Source organism: Protomyctophum parallelum, assembly GCF_964188405.1.
Source record: "Protomyctophum parallelum genome assembly, chromosome: 18".
Lineage (NCBI taxonomy): Eukaryota > Metazoa > Chordata > Actinopteri > Myctophiformes > Myctophidae > Protomyctophum > Protomyctophum parallelum.
In genome coordinates this window covers 34,177,380-34,188,866 of record NC_139716.1, presented here as the reverse complement: position 1 = coordinate 34,188,866, position 11,487 = coordinate 34,177,380, and the positions used below count along the sequence as shown (strand labels likewise).

The window sequence follows — 11,487 nt, the reverse complement described above, 5'->3', positions numbered from 1 at the left end:
CACTGTGACACTGACCATCTGCAGCATCACTGGCAGGAACCAAGCACACAACCACACCACTGTAGCCTAGTGGAGACCAGACCACAGTAAAACCACACCACTGTAGCCTAGTGGAGACCAGACCAGCGAAACCACACCACTGCAGCCTACTGGAAACCAGACCAGCGAAACCACACCACTGCAGCCTAGTGGAAACCAGACCAGCGAAACCACACCCCTGTAGCCTAGCAGAGACCAGACCAGATTGAAACCCTAACCCATGTAGCCTAGTGGAGAACAGACCAGAGTGAAACCATACCGCTCTCGTACATGTAGAGGGACAGTGAGGATGATGATCTCCCATTGTCTAATGTCAGTCTGCAGATGGATTCCCATGCTCGTACTGGCTCTGGCTGCTGCCGGCACGTCGCAGGGCTCAGAGGTGAGTAGTAGGGATGGGCAAAAAATAATCGATTCACTTAAATATCACGATTTTTAATGACACAACTTTATTTTTCTTTACTGAAATCCAAGTATTGAAGTAATGACTCAAGCAAAGTAAAATTAGTCTACAATAATTACTGGAGTATGGCACTTACACCCGCCTTCTAATGAGAGCGCAAAATCTGTCTTGGAAGAGCCACCCATCGACTAATCTAATATACGGCAACCTTCCCCGTGTTTCTTCACTGGTCCGATCCAGAAGAGCGCAGTTTGCCGGCCACTGCTACAGAGCTGACTATGAGGTTATATCTTCCGTTCTTCTCTGGAGTCCTGCCTCAGGACGGACCAGAGGTAGAAAGCTGTCGTTCCCTGATGTCATCACTAGGGACACATGCTTCAGTAGGCAGGAACTGGGGGTGGCAATGAAGGACCGGTGCTTCAGTAGGCAGGAACTGGGGGTGGCAATGAAGGAAGTCTGGCGTAGCATTGTGGAATCCTTGATCTCGACCACGGTCGAAAAATGATGATGATGACTGGAGTATAATAGTACACAATAAAGTGCCTGTTGAGAAGACTGTAGGCCTACTCAACTACTCAGTTACATCATACAATCAGATTTTTTTATAATAAGAATTTTAATGAAAATGCTTGTCCAAAAATAAATAAACAAAATTGGCTGATGTCGCTCTGAGCACATTAAACAAATATAATTCAATAGTGAAAATGTAAGTAAGCAAGCAAATTGGTTTCCTTCACAAATACACTTCAGTAATAGTGAATACAGTAGTATTATATTATATTATAATTATAACGACTCTTACAAGTGAAATGTATTTGTATATACAGTTACAATTAAATGTAACTGAGTAAGTAATTAGTAATCCTTCCCCTCCAGTGACATGGTTCCATGGTAGCAAATGTAACTGAGTACATGTAAATGTAATGTAAATGTGTTAACTAGTAATCCATCCCCTCCCATGGCAGGGGTCTCTGGTGAGCGTGAACAGAGGGCTGAGAGTGAAGCGCGGCCAGACAGCCTATCTCCAGGAGGGGGCGCTGCAGTTCAACATCCCCCGGCAGAAGGACGCCTGCAAGGTGGAAGTGGTGCTGAACGAACCAATCACACAGCGGGTGGGCACCCTGAGCCCTCAGGTAATGAATGAATGAACCCATCCATAGATATAAAAACCTATATCGATGCCTCATTGGCCGCTGCAGTTCATTAGAGCGACTGCCACTCAAGTATAACTACCGGTCAATCACTGCACGTCTTTTCCAGGACCTGTCAGAGCCGAGCCTTCTAACGCATTTAGGCCTATGTCCATTCAGCAGGTGATCTCTCCACTATTGAAATGAAACTCACTGAATTTTCAACCGATTTTGGTTTAATAGGGACCTGTTTAAACTGCAGTAAAGACGATTTATTTCACAAATCACGACTATCCGAGTGTCTGGCAAGAAGTGGGCGGATGCCTTTTCAGGAGACCGGTCTATTTGTTCCAAAGGGAGAGTGAATTAACACATCTTCTGAACCATTCTTTAGTTCAATGGTGGTCACTGAACTAAACATTGGATCTGATTGTCATTTGTCACAAGCCACACGATATTCCCAAGATTCTCAATGCTTTCTTTTTTCAGAGAGACAAATCAGGGGAAAATCTACTTTATTATCGAACTTTCTCTGTCCCATCAACACACATCAGTAACAATAGGAAGTCCGCGAGACACAGGCACCCACTTATAGGATAGGATAGGCCTACCAATTGTAGGATTTGTGTACCATGTCGCCTTTAGTGGCTCCAATTGGGATGTACTGTCTTCCTAAATTAACAATCACAGACTCACGCCTCAGGGGTAACGGAAACACTACTATACGCTGTAAAAACGGTGTTAAAACAATTACTACTACACTGTAAAAAAGTGTGTTAAAACACTTACTACTGCGTCTTGTCGAAACAAACCTTATTGGGACCCCCAGGCTGGGAAGCATTGCTGTAAAAAACCCTTGTGTGTTCCAGGCATTTATACAGTGCTAATAAAACACAGCGGTTAGGCCTACTGCATTACAGTAGGTTTCAGATAGGCCTACTATGAATCTACAAAGTAACTATAGTTACTAAAGTTTTCAAATACGTGGAGTAAAAGTACAATACTTGCCTTTGAGATGTAGGGTAGTAGAAATGAAAGTAATAGAAACTGGAAATACTAAGGAAAGTACAAATACCTCAAAATTGGTCAAGGTCTCAGGTTCCAACTCTGATATGTTTTATTTTCCCTCCTGGACCCCCCTGGGGTTTAAGGGGTTTTAACTTAAGTATAGTACTTAAGTTTGATTGATTGATTGATTGAAAATGTTATTCTGTTTGTAGAATGGGTACATTTCAAACGAAAGCACACAAGTCAATACAATAACTGGATAAAACCAGAAAAAGCACTAAGACTTGTTTACATCAGGGTCCTCCATTTTCAATTCAAATGTACTCAGTTACTTTACACCACTTGCATTTAGGCATTGTGTCCTGACCGTCGAGGTGACATCATGGAAATGTACATAATTCCCCTTTCAAAATGTAAGAGGCTCCATTTAGGGGCACAATGCATCAGTTCTCGTCTCTGGCTAAATTCTAAGTATTAAGCAGATTAATTCCAGCCATTAAAGGGCCACTTCACCCCTTTTGCAACCAGATCTTATTGTAATGATGTTTGGGAGACAAGAAAACACTTTCCTGGGGGTTTTATGCAGGTGGTTTTGCACTCTGTTCAGTGGTGTAAAAAGTACTTGAATGTACAATATTTGCCTCTGAGATGTAGGGTAGTAGAAATGAAAGTAATAGAAACTGGAAATACTAAGGAAAGTACAAATACCTCAAAATTGTACCTCTTGAGCCCCAATCCCCCGCCGGCGAGGGCAGCGGCTGTCCACCTCATAAACAGTTCTCAGCGGGTAAATGGGGCTGTGTCAAGGTCTCAGGTTCCAACTCCGATATTTTTTATTTTCCCTCCTGGACCCCCTGGGGTTTAAGAGGTAAGAGGTTAAGTATAGTACTTAAGTTTGATTGATTGAAAATGTTATTCTGTTTGTAGTATGGGTACATTTCAAACGAAAGCACACAAGCAGATTAATTCCAGCCATTAAAGGGCCACTTCACCCCTTTTGCAACCAGATCTTAGTTTAATGATGTTTGGGAGACAAGAAACATCCTGGGGTTTTTATGTGGGTGCTTTGGCACTCAATGCACTCTGTTCAGTGGTGTAAAACGTACTTGAATGTGTTACTTGAGTTAATGTATCAATACTGCAATGTAGAAATACTAGTAAAAGTTAAATTTTAATTGCAGACTTTTAACTTTTAGCAAAGGTATTGGTATCAAAATGTATACTTGAAGGACCACGTTTGTGCAGAATGTCCCTTCAATTTCAAATGTATAACAATATTTTTAAAATGGTTACAAAGACTCTAAAATATCCTGTTTTTTAAATAAAGCTCATAATTCTGTACACATGTTACTTCATGTACTTCTTTTTGTGACAGATGTTACACTAATCAGGTTGTCTCATGGGGCAAAGACCAGAGTTGATTCTCAGTTCATCCCAATGCAACAGGTTGTCCATGGACTACTTATCCCTGAAGGTATAATGTGCTACATGACCATGCATGCAGTAATGCTTGTGGATAATCAATTTAACCACTCACACCTGGTTATGCAGTATTTTGAATAAAACCATAACAGACAAGCTCACAACACAGCGGTGTCTTCTGAGAGTGGGCACCTTGATGCAAGCCTACATGATATGAACATTTGGCGGGGATTTCCTGCGTCATCTGCAGGGCTTCTGAGCAGCGAGGGCGGGGTTTGCCTAGAACTGCGGTGCGATCCATAACGCGTCATGGAGCTCACTTACTTCCTGGACTACATCAAGGACTGTATAAAGAGGACGGGAAGCGAAGACCGTAAGGGCGCCGCCATGTTGCTCCGTGGAAGGAAAGAAACATGCGCAATGGGCTTTATGCAGCCAACACTTCCACGTTCAGCTTCCTTGGTCTGCAACTGCGCATGTTTCTTTCCTTCCATGGAGCACCATGTGAGCAACATGGCGTCGCCCGTACGGTATTCGCTTCTTGTCCTCTTTAGACAGTCCTTGGACTGCATGTTGTTTCAGTAAGACATCACTCCCCCGATCCACAAGGAGGAGCAGTGCACCAAAGCATTATGGGAATTGTAGTCCAGGAAGGAATTGAGCCCAGTATCCATGACATCATGGAGTCCATGGACACTTTGAAATAATGAAATATCTAAAATCACATATTACCCACATAAAAAACCCCAGGGAAGTGTTTCTTGTCTCCCAAATATCATTACAATAAGATCTGGTTGCAAAAGGGGTGAAGTGGCCCTTTAAGATAATGTTACGCTACTCAATCTCCTCGTTCTTACCTTGAATAAATACTAGTTCTCAAATTCCCAGATTTTGTGTGTGTGTGTGTGTGTGTGTGTGTGTGTGTGTGTGTGTGTGTGTGTGTGTGTGTGTGTGTGTGTGTGTGTGTGTGTGTGTGTGTGTGTGTGTGTGTGTGTGTGTGTGTGTGTGTGTGTGTGTGTGTGTGTGTGTGTGTGTGTGTGTGTGCGCGTGTGTGCGTGTGTGCGTGCGTGTGTGTTAGAGAGAGACATGCTGTCTGTGTGTCTAATGACACAGTGTCGACAGACATAAAGCATTGTTCTGCTGCAGCCATGTGCAACTGAAACCTCGGCATCCACTTTGAAATGATGCTATATTGCTTTATGAATTCTATTCTAGTCTGAGTAAAACTGCATGGCTCCCATAATGCCGTCAATATGAACAAAACATTTTACAATTCATCCAACATTTTTCCCGAATTCTCAATGATCAATTCCCCTAGCCTGAATTTTCATTTTGTTTCACTCAGAACATATATATTTTTAATGGGCGTGGCTTCTTCCCCATTCAGGGGAAGAAGCAATTTACCCAAATGTATGAAAATAAATCACACCTGTGTGAAGTGAGGGGCGCTAATATATTAAAGTCTAACTCATGTTGATTAGGTGATGTAATGGTGATGTAAAGCAAACGGTGCAAACACAAACATTAAACGCCATTTATAAAGAGACAATATGATGTAATGAGCACATTATGACATAAATGTTCCCATCATTGTCAATGGCATTTACAAAACCAACATTGAACTAATATAAGACAAACATTAAACCTGTGTATAAATATAATAAATCCAAATTCCCCCACTGGCCCACCCCCACCCTCAAAGGTGTAGATAGCAGATCTACAAGTTGACGTTGCATCACAGTGTGACTCATTGTGAGCTTGTAGATCGTCTATGTTCACTTGTATAAAAGTATAAAATGGGGCTCAGCTGATTAGTGTTTGTACATTGTGTCCCCCTGTTGAACAGAACAGGTATTTAATGCTTGTTTGTTGCATGTGTCACTCTGTGAACTGAACAGGTGTTTGACTGCCACTATCTGGCCGATGAGGTGAAGTACGTCCACAACGGCTGTCCAATACTGAATGAGGACACGGTCAAGCTTCGACTGTACAGGTACTGTACACGTACATTCACTGTAGCTTCCACTGTACAGGTACCATACACGTACATTCACTGTAGCTTCCACTGTACAGGTACTGTACACGTGCATTCACTGTAGCACTGTAGCCAGACGTCTTCAGTAAATGTGTAGTTCTTCAACTATAAGAGATTACACAATGCGGAGGATGTAGGCATGATTTATTGCGGGAGAGAGTTTACAAGGATGGATGGGTTGAATGAATGGACATTGATAAACATGAATGACAGAACTGCAATGACTAAGGGGGGCACGGTGGCACAGTTGGTAGTGCTGTCGCCTCACAGCTAGAAGGTCCTGGGTTCGATTCCCGCTGGGGACGCTGTGGGCACTGGCGGCGTGCTCCCTCCTCCGCGTCATCAGTGCCCATACCCGAGGTGGGGGTTGGCGATAGGGCCTTTCTGTGTGGAGTTTGCATGTTCTCCCCGTGTCCCCTAGGGTAGATACCCTCACAAAAACATGCCGTAATCCTGGTCTCTAAAACTACTTCCCCCTGGCCAGCACTGAACTGCAATGACTGAATGAAATGACTGGTGCGCGGCATGGTGGAGGAGCTTTGGCGTGGGCCCCATGAGGAACGGGCTGGAGCCTCGGCTCGGATCCTGCCTGATGGAAGGCAGGGGTTCCGGAGCCCGCCCCCATGGGGCTAACCTGGTTGAGCCTGCTGCTGGGCGGTGTCGGGGAGGTGGCAGGTACCTGAACGGATAGCACAAGTGAGACAGGGAAGCAAAGCTGTCTGAGTGGCTTTGTAATTACTTTGTAATTACTTAATCGAAATGAATCAGTTAAAGTCACAGCCCTAAAAAAAAAAGTTATCTACACATAGCATGAATATGAGGTTATACATACGCTGCAAAAATAAAGAATTGTCCAGTCCACGTCCAAGTAAACTCATCTCTACTGTATACTTGCCTCAGTGAATTTGTTCCCGTATTCTTTGAAAGCAATTGCAGACTGGACACTTTTTTCTGGTCAATAATGACCTGGCATATTTTGCCTTTGCATAAGCCTGCAATGGTTGTCGAGTCAGGGCTCCACCACCGGTCACCAAGCAGTTTTTAAAAACTTTTTCACAAGCAGTCAAGCAGAGTAAATGCTCATACATTGTCCAGTTTTAGGTGATAAGTTATCACCTTCACCTTCTTTTTTTGTGGAAGGAACACGTTATTCCGACCAGTTCCTTTCCCTTCCATCGGGCTGGCCAGGGGGAGGCAGTTTAGAGACCAGAATCACTGCATGTTTTTTGTGAGGGTACCTACCTACCCTAGGGAACACGGGCAGAACATGCAAACTCCACACAGAAAGGCCCTTTTGCCTTGGTTATGGGCACTGATGACGCGGAGGAGAGAGCACACCCCCAGTGCCCACAGCGTCCCCAGCAGGAATCGAACCCAGGACCTTCTAGCTGTGAGGCGACAGCACTACCGACTGTGCCACCATGCCCCCTAGAAATATCCACCAACCCTCACCTATCTATCACCCATCACCTGTCACTTTCATGATGAGTCCTCATCATCATACTGATGTCCTTAAGCATTAACCCTGCCTCCCTCTGGTTCACATGTGAAACCCGTGCCTGCAAAACCAAGGGGACTGCCCACTCAACTTCTAGACAAATCAGTGAATAGCCCAGAGTACAAGGACTTGTCTGACAGTAATATAGAGAGATGTGTCGGGATCGTCAGTGATAGCTGATCACAGCGACGAGTGATGTAATGTTGTAGTTTTTTAACCTTGGGGGTGTGTTCCCTGGCAGGTTCTCAGAGACAGATACCTACATGGAGCTGTTCTCTCTCCATGTGGTCGTGACTGAACCGGAATGCAGCGTCATCAAGCTGGGACCCAAGTCCCTGGAGGTGCCTGAGTTCTACGGCCTCACAGGCGTCATCGATGGAGACGTGCTGTCCTTCCACTACGACAGGAGGTCCAGCGTGGAGTGCACCGTCCGCGTCGACACCCACCTCACCCACTTACCCGCCCACGGCCAGCTGGTCACCGGAGAACCCAGCCAGGCCGCCGCCCGAGGAGACGAGCCTGAGAGCTTCACCCCTCTGCTCCAACAGCTAGGTGGAGTACCGTAGACTCACCTTTATTCTGCAGCATGCTCTAACCACAAGGCCAGAGCCATGTATCAGAACATTGTTCTTGTATAACCACAGACAACCTGTGTCAGAACATTGTTCTTGTATAACCACAGACAACAAGGCCAGAGCCATGTGTCAGAACATTGTTCTTGTATAACCACAGACAACCTGTGTCAGAACATTGTTCTTGTATAACCACAGACAACAAGGCCAGAGCCATGTGTCAGAACATTGTTCTTGTATAACCACAGACAACCTGTGTCAGAACATTGTTCTTGTATAACCACAGACAACAAGGCCAGAGCCATGTGTCAGAACATTGTTCTTGTATAACCACAGACAACAAGGCCAGAGCCATGTGTCGGAGCGAGGACTGCCTGAAGGGCCTGAAGCTGGTGAAGGTGACCAGGGTTCCCTGTGAGGACTTCCTGCTGATGGGGGTGAGGTACCAGCACACAAGCCCTCCCTCTCCGGACCTGGACTACATCTCCATCACTCTTGACCTCAAGGACATCCGGAGCGGCAGCGTCTATCAGGTACCGTGGCTCTGTCAGTATCACTTTGTTACTTACAATTTACAATTTAGGCATTTAGCAGAATCATGCGTAAGCTAAGAACATCCGTCTAACAGTGGAATATCTATATAATGAAACTATGTGTATACACTAGAGTGCTATCTACATAAAATGTAATTACATAAGTGCATGTGCACGTGTTTAAACATACCAACAGTCAGACACACCATGAGTCAGACACCCTCCCCAAACCCTAACCTCCCAGGAAGACACAGGTGATTTTTAACCCGCAGCACAGATTAGTTTTCATCCGCCACCCATGTGCCACGGGTGATTTTTAACCAGCAGCACGGGTACATGATTTTTAACCAGCAGCACGGGTTTGTCTGACTAATGACTGTATGTTGGTATGTCTAAACAACGTACGGTATGCACCCCAGTCGGAGCGGATGTGGATCCCAGTGCGGGTACTAGGTTATAGGGTAATTTATGTTTTCCGGTGTGTGTGTGTGTGTGTGTGTGTGTGTGTGTGTGTGCGCGTGTGCGTGTGCGCGTGCGCAGTCGGGGATCCCGGTGCGGGTGCTAGGTTATAGGGTGTTTTATGTTTTCCTGTGTGTGTGCGTGCGTGCGTGCGTGCAGTCGGAGCGGGCGTGGCTCCCGGTGCGGGTGCTGGGTAATTTATGTTTTCTGGTGTGTGTGTGCGTGTAGTCGGAGCGGGCGTGGCTCCCGGTGCGGGTGCTGGGTAATTTATGTTTTCCGGTGTGTGTGTGCGTGTAGTCGGAGCGGGCGTGGCTCCCGGTGCGGGTGCTCGGGGGCGCCGTGCCCAACCAGCCTCCCAGGCCGTCCTTCATGTCGGCGTTCATCCTGGAGGTGGACCAGTTCGTGCTGACCCCTCTGTCCACCGCCACGCTGGACGCAGAGGACCCAGAGACCCCCCAGCAGCTGCTGGTGTTCAACGTCACCAGGCCTCCCGCCGAGGGCTTCATCACCCACCTGTCGGACCACACCCGGCCCGTCACCTCCTTCACCTGGCTGGATCTCAACCACATGCTGATCGGCTACCAGCCGCCCAACTCCTCCCACGCCCAGCGCAGGAACTATGAGGTACAGCAGCGTTGCTTTGGTTTTGTATTTGGCCCATGGTGACACAATATATTAGTTATGCCCCAAAATCTATAAATCTCACACACTATTTAGGCAGCTGGCGGTTCCATGTGCCATTTTTTACCCTTGAGCACCTGCCCCTCAAAATGTCTGTGCACGCCACTGATGCTGGAATAAATACGCTATACCTTTTTAATTAAAAGAGAGCGTGTTTTTCAGTAGTGCATTGAGCAGTATTTATTTAACTAGGACTTTCACAAAGCTACAATCCAGGACTTATTTTAACCTTAGAACTCTAAACACACAATTATATTTTTGTAATTTTCATAATGTTGCTCATGTCTGAAGTGGGTGGGTCTTTCCATGATGCTCAGAGACATCATAGAAGGTAGGTTTGTTTCCCTGCCCACATCCCTGTTATTTTCTACAGGCAGGTGTTCGGGTGAATTTCACCCATGAGGGTTAAAAAATATATATCCCACAACAGGCTATTTATTTTATTATCACTGGACCATTCTCACATGTCCAGGTGGATCAAAGGAGAAGTTCCCAGCTCCATTTCTCTTTTTTAGGAATATTTTCAAAATAATACCCACATTTTCCTTCCACACCTTCCCCCCGCCCCCTCAAATTGTATTGTATTGTTGTACTTCAATATATTTATATTTTGATTAGAAATATCTTTCATGGAATGTATTATATCGGGTAAGATATACCCGGGTTTAGTGATGGTGTGACAAAATGTGGGTTTAGTGTTCTTGGGTAAATTAATAATCTCTCTCTCTCTCTCTCTCCAGGTAGAGTTTGTGGTCCATGACTTGTTCTTTGAGAGGAGCGCAGAGATCACCGTTCACATGTCTGTGAGGAACTCACACACTAATGCTCCCAGAGTGTCCTGGAACATGGGTAATTAGTTTTAGTTTCACTTCAAACTGAAATTGATAACTGAAATTTAAAATTGACTGATAACTGAAATTAACTGCCCATTTGGGCTGTGTACAGTTGTGAAATCAATCATCTGCCTGAAAATAAAACGGAAACATTGCGTGAAACCAAGTGTGATCTTGAAAAGGAACAGAACGTCTGATTTTGGAGAAGTATCATTGTCCAGTCCGTAGGCCTGTCACCATCACCTAATCGCAATTATTTGAGATAATCACAATTATGTTTTGCATAATCGTCAATCGTTTTCCATGTTGAGAAACGTCCATAGATTTTTTAACATTTCCCAAACTTTCTGCTATTTTGTAATTTTTTGGGAAAGAAAAAAGAATGAAAATAAACGTTGTCATTGATTTCTTTGTATATTTAAGTTATTTGACATATCTGCCTGATGCAATTTGTATTTACGAAGCCTAACAGTCTTGTCCAATCACATTGTCTGAATGATAATGTACTGGACAGTCTGTTCCGATCACGAGGTCTTAATGATAATGTATTCTCAGGTCTCAGCCTATTGGAGGGACAGTCTCGACCAATCACGTGGGACCAGCTGCAGATCGTGGACAACGACAACCTGGACGCCGTGAGGGTCATCACGGTGGACGGACTGGCGCACGGGAGGCTGACCGTCAGAGGTTAGAGGTCAAATAACACACGTAACATATTGTAGACTGACCCTGACCCTAACCCTGACTGACCCTAACCCTGGGCACCATGAGGGTCATCACGGTGGACGGCCTGAGGTACGGGAGACTGACCGTCAGACGTTAGAGGTCAAATAACATACTGTATACTGACCACTACTAGTCTTAGCCAGTCAGC

At 45.2% G+C, this 11,487-nt stretch overlaps 1 protein-coding gene across 1 annotated transcript in view; it reads left to right on the top strand.

The window, feature by feature from the left end:
* Positions 1-287: 287 nt before the first annotated feature.
* The window catches only part of frem1a (Fras1 related extracellular matrix 1a), a gene marked incomplete at its 3' end in the record, with an annotated part of 37,478 nt that continues 26,278 nt past the window's right edge, over positions 288-11,487 (top strand). Inside the window, exons 1-8 of the mRNA XM_083789552.1 lie at positions 288-421; positions 1,408-1,575; positions 5,901-5,995; positions 7,777-8,087; positions 8,444-8,640; positions 9,397-9,723; positions 10,521-10,629; positions 11,169-11,300. Coding sequence (XP_083645678.1) covers positions 329-421; positions 1,408-1,575; positions 5,901-5,995; positions 7,777-8,087; positions 8,444-8,640; positions 9,397-9,723; positions 10,521-10,629; positions 11,169-11,300 — 1,432 coding nt within the window. The 5' untranslated portion in view covers positions 288-328. The remainder of the gene's footprint in view (positions 422-1,407; positions 1,576-5,900; positions 5,996-7,776; positions 8,088-8,443; positions 8,641-9,396; positions 9,724-10,520; positions 10,630-11,168; positions 11,301-11,487) is intronic.